Source organism: Psittacula echo, assembly GCF_963264785.1.
Source record: "Psittacula echo genome assembly, chromosome: 5".
Taxonomy (NCBI): Eukaryota; Metazoa; Chordata; class Aves; order Psittaciformes; family Psittacidae; genus Psittacula; species Psittacula echo.
This window is the reverse complement of record NC_137739.1, coordinates 84,735,449-84,754,432: the sequence shown is the minus strand read 5'-3', so window position 1 is coordinate 84,754,432 and position 18,984 is coordinate 84,735,449. Positions and strand designations below refer to the sequence as shown.

General features: G+C 44.7%; 2 protein-coding genes across 11 annotated transcripts in view; both read left to right on the top strand.

Annotated features, from left to right (window-relative positions):
- The window catches only part of CELF1 (CUGBP Elav-like family member 1), a 64,742-nt gene extending 60,245 nt beyond the window's left edge, over nucleotides 1-4,497 (top strand). For all 10 annotated transcript variants that reach the window (XM_080619425.1, XM_080619424.1, XM_080619421.1 and 7 more), the window contains one exon: nucleotides 1,444-4,497. The gene's annotated coding sequence lies outside the window, so the exon portion shown is untranslated. The remainder of the gene's footprint in view (nucleotides 1-1,443) is intronic.
- A 4,825-nt stretch (nucleotides 4,498-9,322) lies between these two features.
- On the top strand, nucleotides 9,323-18,962 carry RAPSN (receptor associated protein of the synapse; the record flags this gene model as incomplete). Its single annotated transcript, XM_080618320.1, has 8 exons — nucleotides 9,323-9,514; nucleotides 11,950-12,288; nucleotides 13,515-13,673; nucleotides 13,969-14,067; nucleotides 14,165-14,287; nucleotides 17,008-17,061; nucleotides 17,675-17,874; nucleotides 18,678-18,962. 8 exons carry the CDS (start codon nucleotides 9,323-9,325, stop codon nucleotides 18,748-18,750), a joined length of 1,239 nt encoding a protein of 412 aa, XP_080474446.1. The 3' UTR covers nucleotides 18,751-18,962.
- Nucleotides 18,963-18,984: the final 22 nt, after the last annotated feature.

Genomic DNA, 18,984 nt, shown 5'->3' with positions numbered 1-18,984 from the left:
AAGAAGAGCCAAGCAGAATGAAATTGTCCCATTTCATTTGGAAATACCTAAAAGCAATTTGGATAAAGCAAATTTCAAACAGAGGGTGCAGCCATGAATGCGTAAAATGCTTTGAGAGCTTCTTGTTGCAAACATTTAAACACAAGGATGTTTATGTATCCTGAGCATATCTGCCACAAAATATAAACCACAGAAGGCAGAACTGTCACAATTGTGAGAATAAAATGAACTGGAATAACTTTCCCCAAGTCATTAAGTTCTTACCCAGCATCTCATGGCTCTGCTCTTGCAGGCCTGTCCTTCCTCAGGGCTTTAATGAAACTTTGTCTTTCTCCTCAAAGTTGCTGAGTGAAATAATTGGAAAATCTCTACCAAAAAACCCCAAACAAATCACACAAAGAATTTCTGTGGTACATGCTTAGATGTCACTGGATTTCATGCCTCTTGTTTCTCATGGCCTCAGTTTGTGATGAATTTATCTTTCTGGTTTAGGATCCCAGAATGTCCTTTATCTCTTGCACAGCTCACAAGCTGAGGGGAGGAAACAAAGGTATTTATAACACTTAATAGAACAATTATTCATAAACTCGTCAAGAAAGCTTCACAAAACACTTTTTTTTCTATTCCTCAAACTGGCAACAGTGACTGTAGAGCTCAGAGCTCAGAATCCCCTCCTCATGAAGTCAGGGAGCTGGGAACAGAAAATCCCTGTGTAGGTTTAATGGCATGAAAAGTGCTCAGCTAGGACAAGTCTTAACTTGCAGTCAAGTCTTAAGGAATTCTTCTCTAATATGTGGAGGGTTTGTCTTGTATAACTATTTTCCCCCCTCCCCTTTGTTCCAAATCATCCACCCTAGTTTCATGGGCTCCTAGCGAATGAGAAGGGGCTGTAGCTTGAAGGAAAGAACACGGTTTCCTGGGCTACCACTGCCTAAGAACTTCCGACGTTAGGGTGCAGGAAAGGTCTCAGCTGTCAAACCACCTGTGAATCCCTTATGTCCTCTGTCTTGTCTCTCATGGTCTCAGTCTCTGAGGGCAAATGTTAGCCCTGGAGCCGTATTTTTTGGAGTTGGTCTCCTGGGGAGGGAGCTTGCTCTGTTCTCCTAAACAGAGCCAGTGCAGACACTGGGCACAGGGCAAGGTGAATGTGTGCTAACCAATGTGCCACTGGGCTGTGGAAAGCTCCCCAGACTGGGTGTTGAGAGGGAAATCCAGGCCTCTGCTTTGATTTGATTTCTGGCAGTTTGATGTTTACTTGGTGTCCTTCATGTACTTCGACTTTTACTTGTCCATCGTTGGCATGTGCTGCCCTTCCCTGTCAACTCCCTTCCCCAGGAGATCTCATTGTACAGTGCCCATTCTTGTTCTCTCTCTCTGTGTTTGGATGTACTGCTCTGTGTAACTCAGTGGGTCTCCCTCTTTCTGGTTTGTTTTTTTTTCTAGATTCCTGCCGTTTGTTCATCGTTGTGCCTAAAGCATGTCGATGTGGCGTTCAAGTACATCGTCCAAATCCTTGTCTCTTCAGCTTCTCTGATGCTTGAACTCTCACCTTTGACCTTGTGTTCACCTTTGACGCTGATGTGTATTTTTATTGCGTTTGTTTCTTTCTTTTTATTTTCGTTTGGTTGGGTTTTATTTTATTTCCGTGCTGCCAAATCGGTTTTGCTAGAAAGACTGCTGCAGGGGAATATTTAAACTTGCATTTGAATATAAAAGAATTTCTATTTTTCTAGACCTTCGTAAGAGAACCACTTGATTTTGTGAATCTGATTCTTTGTAATTGTCTTCAGAGCAGCCTTGCTAGCATACCTTGTGAGTATTTGTATTTCTGTGAACATACAGCCAATCACTTTCCAGGCTTAGGGTTGGTTTTTTTCCTGTGTGCTTTAGTTGGGAAAACCACAAAACAACACAGTTTCGAAGAGAAGGTCAATTCTATTGTGTGACTCAATCTTTCAGGAGACTTCCTAGTCACATTTTGCTGATCTGGTTTCTGTGCTTGAGGAGACAGCATGTGTTTTTATGAGTTCAGACTTGTGACTTGAGTGGCATCAGCAGAAAACACTTGAACTACATTTTCCTTCTGATTGTAGCGACATTTTTTTGCCCTGATTTATGGATTTTTTTAATTATTATTATTTTTATTTTTTCCCCTGCTTCCCTGTGTGATTATCAGTCTGCAGTGAAAAATTGATCAGAGTTGATGTTGTATTTTGTTAAGCTCCAGCATGCTTGGGTTTCTTTTTTTATAACTACAATCTCCTCAGCAAAATGTGATGTTTCTGTTTTAATCTTTCAAACTAAGATAGTGCCCAGAAATGTTTTGCATGTTTCCTGCTGTTTTCTTCACACCCTCGTATATATCACCTTCACCTCTCTGTTTTCTATAGTTTGTGCAAAAACTGAGCAATTTAATGGGTTTCAAAGGTATCCTTTAAATTGGTGTTTTTGGTAATGACAATTATCTGATCAGAAGCCACCTGAGGGCATCTACCTGTGCACTTAGACTGTCTGCCTGACAGAGCACCTGGACCTTGCTCCATCTCCAGTGCTGTCAGAGGCACCCAGGGGGCTTGGCTGTACTGTTTCTGTACTGGAAGTTTTGGTGGAAGGAGACAGCTGGGGAGCAGGAAGGTGGGGGAACTTCACAGTGTTTCTGTTTCCAAAGTTATCTGAAGCTAGGGCTCCTTTGAAACAGCGTTTGTATCATTCAGGACATGTTAATGTCAAATCCAGCCCCAGTTTAATACCATCAGTCAGACCTTGATGGCAGGATCCTGGAAAGGAGGCTCTGGGTTAGCTCTTGAAATAAAGTGATGGAAATACCCCAGAGAAAGCATTTGTAAACCTGGTCCCACAACTGCTGGCTCTTTTCCCAAGCGACAAGCACAATACAACAGCCTCTGCAGCTGTTACCTGAACAGGGTACCATCCCCAGCTCTCTTCTCAAGGGCCTTAGCTGGGGAATCTCTCCGGAGATTTTTTACTTTTTGTTTCGTTTTTAATTGGGCAATGAGCTAAGCAGTTTTGTTTCTGGCTCGCAGAATGAACTAGAACAGGTTACTGCTTTCTGGGTAGCAGGCTTTCCCCCTACCCTCCGTACCATCCGCACAGGTAGAAACCGGGATGTAGCTTCTAGATGAAGAGCGTGTACTGTGATGACGTTTCAGTCGGAAGGAGAAGCAAGCTTGTGTAGGTATCTTTAACAGTAGAAAATAATGTGAAATGAAATCCCAGGAGAAAGGGGTTTGCTGAGAAAATAAATCGTGTTTGATTTGGATGGAAATCTCACTTTTGTCCAGTGTTTGGGAGAATGCAAAGACGCAAAAGGATTTCTTTTCCATCCTACTCCTGAGTTGCCTGAGGATATCCTCAGTAGATGCTGGCTAGACTTGTCGAGACAGTCCTTAATCTGCTTGTAGGACAGACCACGTTTGGATATGGTACATACACCTGGGAGTAAAGCGCGAGGCTGGATGAAAAAAGGATCGAGCCTTGTTTATTTGGGAGGTAGGGTTGTGGGCTGGCTGCTGTTAGTCCCACAGTCTGAATGCACAGGGCTGTGTGTCAGTGGGGGGCACTGGTTACCCTGCAGTGTATTGAGTAACTGCCAGTACGTTTCTGTACATGAGCATTTGGTTCCATAAGGAACTTCGGAGAAACCTGTGGAAAAACTATCTGAAGAAAACCAAAATGCCAAACGTCGGATGTTTCTTTCCTTTCTTCTTTCCTTTTCTTCCTTTGGTTGTTTTAATTGTTCTGTGGTGGTTTTAATGGATTTGAGACAGTGGAGCAGCAGCTGCCTTTCTGATTTTTGGCTGCTTTTTGTGAATAATTTAAAAAGAAAATTTACATTTTGGAGACAAACCTGTGGGCTTTTTTATTGGTACAAACATTGTATTTAACACTAGGGGTTTTGTACAGTTTTTTGCCTTTTCTACTAGAAAACGATGTAAAGTGATTCACAATGTGACGAGAAAACAAATTGCCACTATGACCAAATGTAGAGTCTGTTCTGCAGTAATGGGATTTAATCAACTCGAAGTCGTGGTTCAGTCGTAGAAATGCTTTTCTTTACCTTGTGTTGAGCTGTTCCTTTTACTTTTTTTCTTGTTTTGATTTGCAAAACAAAAAATGTCTTTTCTTTTGTGTGAAATTGTGTTGTACTCTGTAGAGAATTACAGATTTTACTTTAATGGTTTAAAACGCAGAGGAGCACGCGTTGCTTTTCTGATCCGATGGCAGAGTTTGTGTAGTGGATTTCAAGATGAAAAGATTTGTTACAAGTTTGGAACGAGCGAGTATGTGTTAAAGGAATTTTCTTCCTTTTGTGTGTGTGTGTGTTTTCTTTCTTTTTTTTCCTTTTTTTTTTTTTGTCCCAAAGGGCAACTTAAAGCTGTTTTAATTGCACAGACACACCGACAACAAGTCATTTTGTATATGCCAAGTGTGGTACCTTCCTTTGTTTATTTGCTATTAAACTGTTTGAGAAGAGTCCTTGTGTGTTGTATTTGTGTCTCAACCTTGAGGTTCTTTCTGGGTGGGAAGATGAGGAGAGAGATGAGGGAATCTTCCATTTACTTAGCTGTGAGCTTCATGGTCCAGTACCCCTTGTTCTAGATGTACAGTATAGCCCTGGATGTACAGTATAGCCCTGGATGTAGAGGAGCTACTTTGAGAAGAAATGGAAAAGGGTTTTGGGTTGTATAGCCTCCATTTTGTTAAGATTTAGCACTGCATAGCCACTTGCCTGGCCATGCACTGTGCTTCATGGTGTTTCAGGGGCTAAATAACTTCAGTGTAATACCAGACTTCAGCTATATAGAGACAGCACATGTGCGTGGTGGTGTGTGGGATTAGACAGGCACCAGCTCATACTGCTCCTATGAGTCCCATACCCGCCACTGCCTCCTTACCCCTCCAGAACACAGCCAGGCTTGCTGAACCTGTCCTGGTTCAGCTTCAGTGCTCCCAGTCCTGGAAATACTATACAGGGAAGCCAATGGGTTGGGATTGTTTCCTAGCTCGGGTTTTGTGATAAGGAGAAGTTTACCCGCTTTGCTTTTAGAACTATGATGTGTTAATCATGTGAAATGAACAGTAAACAAGTATTTGGTGTAGGCAAAGTATAATCCGTTCAGAAACTTGCCACGAGTTTGACATGAATATTGCCTCTCTCAGAAGGAAAGAACCACAATGGCCATGACTCTGCCACATTTCTGAAAGCTCCTCAAATTCAGTGCTGTTCCTCCTTCTTCTGTCTTGCATCTCAGAGACTGCAGGCACTTTCAGGGCAGCTACGCTTCTTCTCTGTGTCCTCTTCCTCTGTTATCTGGCATACTTGGTTCCACCCCATTACTTCCTACATGATTGTAAATTTGAGAGCACTTGCAAGCATCGGGATTCAGCGCTGCATTCCTGTCCCTGCAGTGCACCAATTGCGATGGCGAGGCACTGAGCCATCTGTTGCAGAGTGTGCTGGGATCCCTGCAGTTAATTTGCAGCTGTTGAGAAGGGAGGCTGGGGAGATTTCAGCTCAGATAGGTCTGAGGTGAAGGATGGAGACAAACAATTGAGTCAGAAAAAGCGGTTGTTTAGGCAGGATGGAAGATTCTTGCTTATGCAAGAAGTTGGCAAGATTTATCTTACACAAAGCTCTGTCAGTTGTGTCTTACAGAACTGACAGTAGAGCCCTGTGGGCAGGGGTATCAAGAGCCAGTGTGTTTATCTCTGATAAGAATCTGTGTTTCACATGAGTTGTTATATTAACATCAGTAGGAAAGACACAAACCTGTGGATTAAGTCCTGATGGTGAATGTTTTAGGAGAAGTAGTTTTTCCTTTCGCATCCACCTCCACTTTTCACTACTTGTTTTGACTCCAGTCTCGAATCTTCCTGACTTTACCAGCCATGTTCTGCTGTCTTCATGTGGCCAGGAGTCACCAGGATACATTATGAAGACCAATGGGGAGAAGGACAAGCAGCTCGGTGTGGTCACTCTGAAGAAGTGACTGCGTGATTAGCCACACTGCGTATATAGCTTCACTGCATGACAGGTGAGATCCCCTAACTTGGTGTTTCCATGCACCTTCCAGGCTTACTTATTTGCCATTCCTGAGAAGAAACTGTGGACCATTTACCGTAGAAGCTGTACCTCAGTCTTGCACAAACTAGAGACACAGACTGATGATCACTCTGCCATTACTCTCTTGAAGCAGCACAGGTAGTCAGTGTCTTGGTGGTTCTACCCATTTACCCCTCCTTATTTAGGCAGCTGCACTGGGATTGGGGTGGGATGTTCCATATCAAGAGTATATTTCTGGTTTCTGAAAATGACCAGTATGAGCTTGATGGAGCTAAATCGTACTTTACTAGGGTAAGTTTTTATCTCAGTAAGCGAGTTGTGAGTTGACTCTTAAGACACTAAGCATGTTTTCATAGGAGAACTCAAAAGGAAGAACAGTGTGATCAACAAAATGCAGAACAGATCATTCCCCTCCTGTTCCATGGGGTCTGTCAGACTGCAAGGCATCCTTTTCTCACTTTGCCTTCTCTCTGTGCATTCAGACGGTGAATACTGAGGAGAGCAGAGCTTTGGTGAAGTGGTCCAAAAGCATCAGGATGAGTTTGAGGTACAGGCAGGTTACTTGTGGAAGGTCAATTTAGAAAGTAGTCTGTCCTGCAGATACGATGTCATTTCTGGTTATCCCTTCCTTGAGTCCTGGCTTGATTCTTTTATGTAGCGGACTCCAATGTTTGCTGTGCCTGGCTTCTTCTGCAGTCCTGAAATGTGATGGCTGCACCATTTTCAGTGCTTTCCATGAGGATTAGTCTTCTGCGTCTTGTGTCCATCCCACCACCCCCCTCCAGAGAGACACCTAAGAATGACTGCAGGGAGGAGAGACTTAAAATTCTGAATTGGACCTTTATGGAAGCCCTAAAACCTATAAAGTATCTTGATAATAACTTAAACAGTGCTGCCAAAGTGATTTTGCACAGTGACCAGCTGTGCTTCAGCACTCTTGGGGGGTTTTCCCACAGTTCCTACTTCCAAAGTCTGAGAGTACGCAGTCTGTACTGGAACATCATCTGGCACATCACTGCTCTGAAGAAACAGGGCTAAACTTAATAATGCAAATGTCATACAGTATATAAACTCCCAAAAGAGAAGCAGTCTTGACTGGAGCAAGACTTTTCTACCGTTTAAAGTGCTTTGCTTCTAAAACTTTTTCTAAGGATGTGTTGGATACAGGTATGGATGGAATCTCTTAAGATCATGACAATGATGTAAAGCCTTTGGGCAGACTGGTTTCTTACTCCTGTGTGTCCTGTTGTCCTTAGGGACATTACCTCAGGAAGGCTCCCTTTGGTTTTGCTTAGGCAGCCATGGTGTGGTGGCCTGTGGGATGACGCTGTTGGTATTTACCTTTGCTTGTGGAAGAACTGCCACTAAATTCACATAGAAGCAGGGAGGCAGCTGGAGACATCCCTGCATGTGGGTCTATCATTAAATCCCTGATTTGCCATTTCTTCTCTTTGGCCTGACATGTGTCTGGGACTTACGTATCTGAAAAACACAAGACTTCCCTGAGGCATCCCCCCCAGCCCTTCAAGGTTGGTATCTCTTCTTAGGAAGGACAGAATAAATCTATAGATAACCAAGACCAGGCCCATTAACAAATAGAGCACATCAATGGCTGTATGAAACTGGACTCCTAGAGGAACCAATGTACCTGGGGTTTTTTTACTCTTTCAAAGGTGTGTAGGAGAGTTAAAACTACCTCTAATTGGGCAAACAATTCTCATATACAATCAGAAGCTGCAGAAATCTGTTGCTTTGGGTCATTAAGAGTCATTTTGGTCATTAGACTCATGAGAGTCCAGAAGGCGGCCACAAAATTGCTCAGAGGGCTGGAGCACCTCTCCTATGGAGACAGGCTGAGAGCTGGGCTTGTTCAGCCTGGAAAAGGCTTTAGGGAGACCTTACAGAGGTTCCCAGTGCCTAAAGGGACTACAAGAAATCTGGAGAGGGGCTTTGGACACGGGGCTTTAGGGACAGGACAAGGGGAATGGCTTTAAACTGACAGAGGTGAGATTAAATATTGGGAAAGAATTCCTCACTATGAGGGGTGCTGAGGCGCTGGCACAGGGTGCCCAGAGAAGCTGTGGCTGCCCCATCCCTGGCAGTGTTCAAGGCCAGGTTGGACACAGGGGCTTGGAGCAACCTGCTCTAGTGGAAGGTGTCCCTGCCTGTGGCAGGGGTTGGAACTGGATGGGCTTTAAGGTCCTTTCCAACCCAAACCATCCTATGATTATTGTCATTCTTCATAAAAGATCGGCAAGTTCTGGATGCAGAATTTCAGCAGATGCCTTTGGCATCTTCCACTAAAAACTCTTGGAGAACTGCCACAGATATCAAAAGGCAACAAGCAGCAGTCAGTCATGAACAAAGCTTTTCAGGATGGTTAGTTTCTTGTTGTCCCTGAAATTCAGAAATCAGTGCCGTATCCAGTAAATCTGTGCCAGAGCTGACCTTTGTCCATTTTAAAAGGCCAGCTGTGGTCCTCAAAAGCGAAGCTGGATTTTGTGCCTGGTAATGTATCCGTCACATTGCTGCAAGTGTAGTACTGCACATGTGTATATGCTGGAGCCCCAATTCATACCTTCTTAAAGGCACGTATTGTTCCTAAAGCTACTCTCCCAGCTGAGGCTGCCACCTCCCAGCTAGCCCAGCACCACCACTGCTTGGCAAACAGGATGGTTGGAAGAAGAGAGAGGAGACAATCAAGACCTCCCTGTGGCTGCACTGCCTGTCTCCCCACGGGGTGTTTATAAGCCATGTGCTGGCAGGCAGGCGTGGGCAGTTGGCTCACCATGACCTTGGGAGCCGGGAAGCCTGAGCAGCATTCCTGGGAGCCACGTGAGCCAGACTGGCAGGCGCAGCTGCAGCCAATGGGGCGCAGACCAGCACTGGCTGCTCGGGTTGAGTTTCACTCCTGTTGCTTGGGATTTTTCTCTTTCTCTCCCTGTTGTGCTTTTCCTCTTTGTTTATGGGATTGCATAGGCGGATGCACTGATGGAGTCCTAGAGAGCAAGGCATTTGCCCACTGGATTTGGGATTCTACAGTGCTGAGCAACCACTTCTTGCCATTGCCTACCACAACTCCAGCCCCCTGCCATGGGTGGGCTTTTATGACTCCAAACCTTCTGAGCACACAACCTGCCCTCCTCTATCAGGGCGTTTTATGTTGTGTTCTCTTCTATGCACTTGCTTTTTGTTGTCCTTATAGGTTAGTGTATGAGGCTTTTTAATGCATGGGAGATGGGTCAGGACCAGACAAAGCAACAGATAGAGAAAGGACTCCGTCTTTACCAGTCTAATCAGACCGAAAAAGCCCTGCGAGTCTGGATGAGGGTGTTGGAGAAGTCTGCGGATCCTGCTGGCAGGTTTCGGGTTTTGGGTTGCCTCATCACTGCTCACGCAGAGATGGGCAGATACAAAGATATGCTGAAGGTAAGGAACTGGAGATGAATGCATGCCATGGTGTGGTACCCACTACGGAAAGTGGCTGGAGATCAGAATGTGAAATCAGGGGGGTTATTTTGTATATAGTAGAACATACCAGCTATTGAGTGTAAGTTGTGGGCTGCTGTAATCACTGTGTTTATCAATAGCTCCAGCCCACAACATACACAGAATACTACTTTTCATTGGGTCTGGTCCCTCAGGATTCCCAGGTTATTGCAGTTCTCCAGTTAATCATGGGGACCTTTCTTGATCTATTCCCCACATGCAGGCACACCATACAACCAAGCTGCAGGAAAAGAGATGAAAACAGGGCCTTTGCTGCACTTGAAGCTGTTTACACTGTATGTCTGTAAAAAGAGACCTCCATGTGGATTCTGTAGAATAAGCAGCTGTCTACATTGTAAAGACATATCTGTTATCTTGTTCAGATGATGTTTGATATCTAATATAGATGTTACATTGGTTTTATTACAATTCTTTGTTTGCAAGGGGGCTGATTAACAGGAGAAGGAGGATGCTTTTTTGGCAGGGGGACTGAGACATTCCAGGAGGGAATGTTGAGGTCAGAGAGGGGCTCCCAGTTGTCAGGACAGCATAGAAGAAAGGATATACAGGGCTTGATGGAATAGTGGTAAAAAGAAGCTGAAGTTGCATTTCAAGAGCATGAGGATAAATGTGTTTGATTAAATGAGCCAAAAAGCTGGTATGTGGATGCGAGAAGTAACAGGATGCACATAGAGAGCAGCAGGCAATGTTTGGGAGGGTGACTCAGGAATCTAGGAAATGAGGCAAGAGGATGTTGTAATAGTGTTAAGAAACCATCACAGCCTGAAATAGAGTCTTGCTAAAGGGTCTTGATATTCTTGTCCTGGAGTTTTGGTTTACCTCTTACTAGGTTAGTAATTAATTATTCAGCATTTAGCACAAAATGTGAACAGGAACCTACATCTCATTGAAAGGATTTTGGTAGCTCTGTTTAGAGAGGGGGAGAGCACATCTTACTAGTAAACCCATGCCCTGTTTTAAAACCAAATACCTAGGGTGAAGAAGAAAAGAGAGTTATTAATACAATTGGAAAACATCTGAAAAGAAACAGTTCTGATAAGTGATGTGGAATTAGGTGGTGGCAGAAACAACAGACTGATTAGGAAGAAATAGAAAGGTTAAGATGTGGCTACCTGAAGGAAATAGTTGAAGACTTCTCAGGAAAACCAGAAACAAGCAGAGGAGTGGGGTCAGTACAGAATCAGAGTATGCCTGAACCTTAATTTGTTATCAGAGAACATAAACTGGGATCAGAATAGGTGAATTTTAGTTCTTCCCAGTATTAGGAAGAAAAAATGGCTTCAGTCAAACTGAAGATTTTATACCATGAGTGATCAAAAATAGAGGAAAGAAAACTTTAGCAAAGGAAAGAATAGGAGAAAAGAAGGCAGAATTAAAGGCATGAAATGAACTGTGATTTAAGAAGGGTTATGATGGAGAGAAAAATTACTTCACACCAAGGAAAGAGGCTGTGGCAATCAGGAAATAATGAACAACTTGTACAAAGGTAAGGGAACGCGGGGAGCCATGAGCTGATGCACAGTACTGGGTCCATACAGCAGCTTTCCTACGGTGTGAAGGAAACTGAGAACATACATCCCCAAATACATGCAATTGTGATTGGGGTTTTTTTTTTGTTCATTTTGTGAAGAATGTAAAGTGTTCTACTGGCTTCAATTATTATGTGTTGGTGCTCTACAAGAAAAGGAAGTAATTGGTGCCCTTGGAAATTGTTATCCATAAACCTGATAATCTGTAATGAAAATACATACAGAGAAAATTGCTATATATTTACCTTTGCTACTGGTATTAATTCAAGCCAGCAGTGTGCTTGGTTCGCCACAGAACACTAAAGAGTCACTACTCAGAAGAGTGTGCAGTCTAAAAGAAAGAGACTTCAAGTCATTTAAGAAAACTGTATGCAATGAATCCTGAAGGTAATAGAACAAAAACTGTGAAGACTGAAATCTGTTAGTGAAAAACCGATGAAAGTAGCAGCTTACTTACTTTTATTAAAGGGTACTTTAATATCTTAAGAATGCCAGAGAAAGTGGAATAAATTGAGTGAAAGAAAACTGAGCAGCAGTGTGTCAGATGTGTCCTGCTTCTCTTTAGGGCCATCTAACAGCTTTCTTTCTCTAACCACCATGTGTGGAGAGAGGGAGAGGTTTCTTCAGACTGCTCATAGGCCTTTTATACCACCAGATAACTGCTCAGTGTAGACGATGCTTCTCAGTCTGTGCTGCTGGACTTTGCCGTGCTCAGAGATGAGCCATTTCTCCAGTACAGGGTGCTATCCTGTGGGTGTTTCAGCTGCATTTAAATCGACTATATGCTTTTATAAACACTGTCTACACTGTCTTTTCTACTTCAAGTTTGCAGTGGTTCAGATTGACACAGCACGGGAGCTGGAAGACCCAGATTTCCTTACAGAGAGCTACCTGAACCTGGCTCGCAGCAACGAGAAACTCTGTGAATTCCAGAAAACAATCTCTTACTGTAAGACATGCCTGAACATGCAAGGTACCACGGTGAGCCTGCAGCTGAACGGCCAGGTGAGCCTCAGCATGGGCAATGCCTTCTTGGGCCTCAGCATCTTCCAGAAAGCTCTAGAGTGCTTTGAGAAGGCTTTACGCTACGCACACAACAACGACGACAAGATGCTGGAATGTCGAGTCTGCTGCAGCCTTGGGAACTTCTATGCGCAGCTAAAGGTGAGGTCACCTAAGGGACAGAAGGGAGATTGTGCCATGGATTCAGGAAAGAATTGGATTTCAGGTTATTGCTTTGCTATAGGAAGTGAAGTACTGAGAGAGCATTGTAAGCTAAAGTGTCTTCTTTGTAAAATCACCATCCTTCACAGTAAGGATGGCAGGATTAGTGCAGTGTTTATATAGCACAGCAGAAGCAGCTGTGAATATTCCTGTGTTGAAAAGATCAAACTTAGCTACAAAGAAGATCACATCAGAGGAGGTACTGTCTGTACACAGGGCTGGCAGCCAGAACTCACGGATTCTCTACTACTACCACTACTACAGGCAAATAGCTATTGATGTGAGCAAAACCGGGCAGGAGCTGAGGATGGGGGTGATTTGCCAATTCTAACTTCTGCTGCAAACAGCAACAAATAAGTTTTCCTCACAAAGTCTTGATTCTTGTCAACAGCGAAAAACTCACCAACTGAAGCATTGAGAACTATCTGTAAACCTTTCTCATAATACCAGAAATAAAGACAATAACATTGTGCTGGATACTTTGAAGGTATGAAATAAGAAGGGAGAAAGGAAACTTTTAAAGTTGAGGTTTCCTATGTGCATCTTGGAGGATTAAAAGATATGAGGACTTCTTCATCTCTGCAGTCTCATGTAATTTACTTGAGAATGGGTTTAGATAGGTAATAGTTTTACATAATTATTGTAAAGTAATATTTCTTTTAAAAATGCTTTTAATGCAGAAAGATGCCTAAAAATTAAAATGTTAACATTATTACTTCTTTTGGATTTGGTGAGGCCATGATTCTTTGCTCCTGTTTCCTGCAATATGATGGATAACCAGATTCTGACTTTCCATATGGAGAACATAAGGGCTCCATGTAGATATTGAAAGCGGAGATGATGTCAGAGCAGAGAAGGTTTTCAGCCTTTAGTTATAGAGGAGAGTAAATGGTTCCTGCAGAGTAAGGCTCATGACATACCTTAGAAAATTCATTTGCTCTTTCATTGCCCCAGTGCCCTGAACCTAGAGGGTAAAATTAACTCAGTATATGGAAATTCCACCTTCCACAGTTTGATATCCACTGAAAACATCTAGGGAAATGCAGCATGTGGAAGAGGAGCAGCAGGAGTTGAAAGGTGTATAGAAACATTAGTAAATAAAATGTTGCGCTTTTTTATCTTTATTTTTGCTGTAACTAGCGTCTGTCTGTCTGCCTGTCTTACAGGACTACGAGAAAGCCTTGTTCTTCCCATGCAAAGCAGCTGAGCTGGTGAATGATTACGGCAAGGGCTGGAGCTTGAAGTACCGTGCAATGAGCCAGTATCACATGGCAGTGGCCTATCGGAAACTGGGGCGCTTGGCAGATGCTATGGACTGCTGTGAGGTACAGGGTGCAGGCAGATGCAGAGCTGTCAGAGGTTTTTGCAAGGGGATCTTGCTTACAGGACTGGGAGGAAGAGATATACATGGCATTCGTACTTGTCTATACATGTTCCTGCTGCCTCCCAACCTTAGAGCTGTGGTTTCAATAGCCCACGGGGGCTCAGAAGTTTGGGTGTATGAATTCCCCTTGGTTGAGAACATGTGAACAAGACTTTGTGGCTGCAGTGCACAGCCCCAGCCCTGCTGTTTTGAACCAGGAATAAGCTCTTTTACTGACCAAAGACAATTTCTTTCAGGAGTCCATGAAGATTGCCCTGCAGCATGGTGACCGGCCTCTGCAAGCGCTGTGTCTGCTGTGCTTTGCAGATATTCATCGCAGTCGTAAAGACATACAGGTACAGCTCTTTCCTGCCAGGAAGGACAGAGAGGATAGCAAGAGGGTGTGCAAAGCAGGCCACAGCAAAACATGTGTTTTCCTCCCTGCTTCTACAGACAGCCTTTCCTCGGTATGATTCCTCCTTGAGCATCATGACAGAGATTGGGAACCGCCTGGGCCTGATCCAGGTGCTGCTTGGAGTGACCAAGTGCTGGATGATCCAGAAGGAGCTGGACAAGGTCAGTTACAAACTTGTTTATTAAACAAGATTGGAGCATAATGTCTTTTTCTGCACTGTGTGCCTGTCGATGTGCAGTAGAGACCTGTACCCCTTGGTTCTATCAACAGGGTCTATTGCTTGTACAGTTACACTTCTCCAAATGGTCTCTCTCAGCCAGGAATTTGTTAGTAACAGTAGGAACAGCCATTCTGAGGCAGACTGCTAACACACCGGTGTCTCATCAGTCAATCCTCATGACTTTAAGCACTACACTGAGAAACCAGCACTAAGGGAAGGAAGCCTACTCTTACACTGTAGCCAATCAGCTTATGCTTATGCTCTGAAATAGATTCCACTGCCTACTTAACAGCTATGAGTTAAGCTCATTGTTGTAATAGTGATGATGTTTAAACAGCTCTACAGCTCCACCATGTGCTTTGCAGACAAACGTGGCATCAAATTCCTAGAGAAACTGAAGGCATAGAAACTGTGATGTGAAACAGAGAAATGAGGGCAGAAAAATCATCTGGGAATAAACAACTGGTCAATATAATGCAAGGGGGTGATTTTACTTACTTTGAAAATGCTTAGGCAGCATATATAAGTTAAAATCCAGATTGCACTAGATACAGCAGATTGCATTGCAGGAACGCTGCTGGCATTACAGGAACAGTGCTGGGCTGCAGAATGAGATGCTCAAAAGGCTAGCCTTGAACTAGTGCTGAAGAACCTGGAATGCCTGTGCAGTGCACATCAGGATGCTGCTTTGGGTGTAGATATGGTGAAGATTCACACTTATCACTCATACAAGACACAAAGAACTTTGGCTTAAACAAAGCATCCCAGATATTAGGAAATGAAGTATGTGTCTGTTAGAAAAGACAAGCTCAAAGTGCTGTCAGCATCTCTTTTGCCTACAGCAAGGAATCAGTTGGGTGAGGTACACCTTGCAGTCTCAGCAAGTAAACACTGTTTGCAATGGAAGAAGAAACTGTGGATTTAAAAACTCTGCTCAGTGTAATCCCTTCCAAGCCTCATCTCATGTTCAAAAGATGGGACAGGACACAGCAGCTAGGCCTCCACATAAGAGAATATTCAGAGCACTCAGCAAACCCCTACATCTGCTGATTGCACACCCAGACATTGCCACTCTCTGGTATCACAAGCAGTTCTCACTTGCAAGAGCCTGGTGAAGGCTTTGCACAAGTCTTCATCTCACCAAAACCAAGAAAATGAATAGATGAATCTTGTATTCTGCTCCAGGCATTAGTGGGAAATCTGCCCTCATGGGTCAGGGATCTTATTCCCATTTTCCAAATGTGACCTCCTCAGATGTCATAGCTCTGAATACTCACCCAAGCCCGTTTCTCAACTTGCCAGTCCCGGTTTCCATTTCTCATGCTACTCATTCTGGTATCAGTTACCTAATAAAGCAGTTTGCTAACTCTCCATTTACAGATTCCCTATTCTTGTCCTAGCATCCTCCATCTTCCCAGTCTCCTCAGCCAGTTAATCCATTTCCTTTCATTTGCATGTGATGCCTGCTCATGGCAGGGGGGTTGGAACTGGATGATCTTAAGGTCCTTTCCAACTCTAACTATTCTGTGATTCTATGGTCAGTACTACTGCAGATCCTCTCAGGCTGTTCGCCCAAACTCTTGTGCAGCCTCACATTCCTCTCCAAGACAATTGTCCCCTGAGCTTCTCAGCATCTCTCCCCCCACCCCACATGCTTCATTTTGCTTCTTAGTCCCAGTCATTAATTTCAGGGTTTTCTAATACACAGACACTCTTACTAGGCACAGCTTGCAGTTATGTTCCAACTGGTAGCCTTCAGTTCCTGCTTCCCTCTTCTTCACGTTCCTTATCCTAGGCTGTTGCTGCCACCACAGGTCTAATGCCATCTCCTCTGTATTCAAAGTCCTTTCTTTCACCTTGTTGGGTCCCCTTCTCCTAGAATAGTTAATGCCAAAATATAGGGTAGAAGTTATATAAACTACTGCATCACAAGGGAGACCTCTTCTTTCCCTTGGACAAATCTAAGCAGATCTCAACAGTTCTGGAAGAGGAGATTGATGATCAGAACAGTGAGGAACACTATGGCATCTAGGGGAAAGTAGGGACTCATTTTGGGTAACAGCTGCTATGCTAAATACTTTCCTTCAGATTGAAAAAGGTGGACAGCAGTACACTCCTACATCACACCACGTCCAAGTAGGACAAAGTGGATATGTAACAGCAAGGGCGAAATGGAAGAGCTTGGTGTGTTGGTGGTGCCGATCCCCTTCCTCCCCTCTTGTACAAGGGAAATTGGAGTTGCCCAATGACTATTGAACCTGTAGGGTTGGAGGGGGAAAAGGCTTGGTTTGCTTGTGCTTCGTCCCAATCCCTATGGCCATGTGTGACTGAGTTTAAGTCTGTATTCCGCCTCCTTGGAAATGCCAGCGTCTGCCGACATCATACCCCCACTTTGCACCCTGTGGCTGGAGCAGAAATGCAGCTCTTGGATTATTTGTGGTCTTTCAGAAACCAGGCTTTTCTTATGGATGAACTCTTAGGAGAGGGGGGAAATCTGCCAGACAGCTGTCTCGCATCTCCAGAGTTTAGTGGTGCTTGTTTATGTCCAAATTCTACTCTCTACCCGTTTACCTCTCTCTTTTAATTCTCATAGGACATTCACACAAGTCTGGTCTTGATATATCAGACTGAGAACTGATGATGCATGCTCTCCATTTACAGGCTCTGGAAAGTATTGAAAAAGCACAGGAGCTGGCAGAGGGACTAGGGAACAAGGTAGGATCCTACAGCTTCTCTTCAGCACTGTCAGTAGGTTTCAACACAAAGCCAAGTCTTGAAATATCCAGACTTGTTCTTGCTGATAAATGTGTCTGTGCTAACAAGTCAATGCTTGGGACTTGATTTGTTGTGAAATGTTAAATTATGGGCAGTTGCACAGATGATCATCAGTGTGCAGGTCTGAAAAGCGAGAGATGAGTCACAGTGGGATGAGCAAAGGGGAATGGGAAGCAGTAAAAATGGGATATTAAACAAGCAGAGAGCTACAGTATTGGGAGTCTCTTCTTGAAAAACATTATTGTCCTCAGCAGCAGCTGAACTGTGTGTTGGCTGGAGGCAAAGTGCAGTGGATGTCATGGATCGCTGAGGAAAACCATCAGCGAAAGCATTGCAGATGTCCTCAAACCTGGTGTCCCCTTTGGTGATACAGAGAAGCAAGGTTAATGGCAGGAAGTGCTGAGAGACCAAATGTCCTTATGAGTGGTCCTATCCCTGGGACAGGTTTCTGTGCTGATGTTTCTCTGGCGGATGGGGCTGAAGTGGTTCCCATTCCTGTTCCTGGTCTGTCTTTATCTTGTTCACTTCTCTTGTTTCCACCCTTTGTGTGCAGCTTGGCCTGCTGAAGCTCCACTGCCTGTGTGAAAGGATCTATCGCACAAAGGGGCAGCAGCGAGAATTGCGTGACCACGTAGTGAAGTTCCATGAATGCGTGGAGGAGATGGAGCTGTACTGTGGCATGTGTGGAGAGTCCATTGGGGAGAAGAACAACCAGCTACAGGCGCTGCCTTGCTCTCACTTCTTCCACTTAAAGTAATGAGCTGGAAGTACTATGACGTTAGTCATAGGAAAGAGCTGTTCATGACCACAGTAGGACAGCCCTATGCATGCTGTTCCCTAGGTCTTTGTCCCACTTTGCCCTACAGGATCCCACTGCAGTGCTGTGAATCTCATGGCTTTGATGGGTGAGATTTCATAGAATCACAGGTTTGGGTTGGAAGGGACCTTAAAGATCATCTTGTTCCAACGCCCTGCCATGGGGGATGGATTTAGCCATACTGTCCATCTCACTCCTGTCCTCTAAATGGTAGCTCACCAATGTCCTCACCTTGCGGGTGCCAGATTCTTACTGAATTACTCCACACCCAGGGTAGTTTGGATTTCTTCCCATGAATTCCTCCCCGCCCTTTTCTCTCTCATGTACAGGGACATTGAGGTGAAGGTGTCCAGTCTATTATTGCACTATTGCCATGAAAGTTTACCTCTTCCATTATTTTATTTTTAGGGTGAACATGAGTGTAACAGAACACTTGCTGCTGAAAATTAACAATGTAAAGACACACAATTTAGGAATTTAAAGCCCCCCAATGACACCAGCGTTAGGATCAAACTACTGGGTGGTGAGAGATGCCCAGTGAGCCCTGTGCGTTTGTCTCCAGCACTACAGCAACTTCCTTGTAAAGAGGGGCGTGCTGAGGGCCCTCCGCGGCATGGGTGGAAGAGGGATCATACCGGGAGGGCGCATTTTCCATGTGAGGTGGTTAATACAGGGAACAGGAGCAGGAGCGGCGCTGGGGGCGCAGAGCCCCCCCACAACCAACCTCCTCCCTTTGCAGGTGCCTTCAGACCAACGGGACCCGGGGCTGCCCCAACTGCCGCCGCTTGTCGGTGAAGCCCGGCTACGTCTGACCTTGCCGCGGGGCTCGGCCCGCGCCTCTGGGACTGCGGCAGCCCCGCTGTGCTCGGGGCCCTTCGGGCTGCGCCGGCCCCACCTCAGCGGCCGCGGTGCTCGGGTGGGAGGCGGGGTCCCCTCGCCCTCTCCCCTTCGCTCGGCGGGCTGGGGCTCGGCCCGAGTCCGCTTCTCTGTACGGGCACTGACCGCAATAAAGGGCACGGCGTGGCCTGTATAGGAACCGCGCTGTC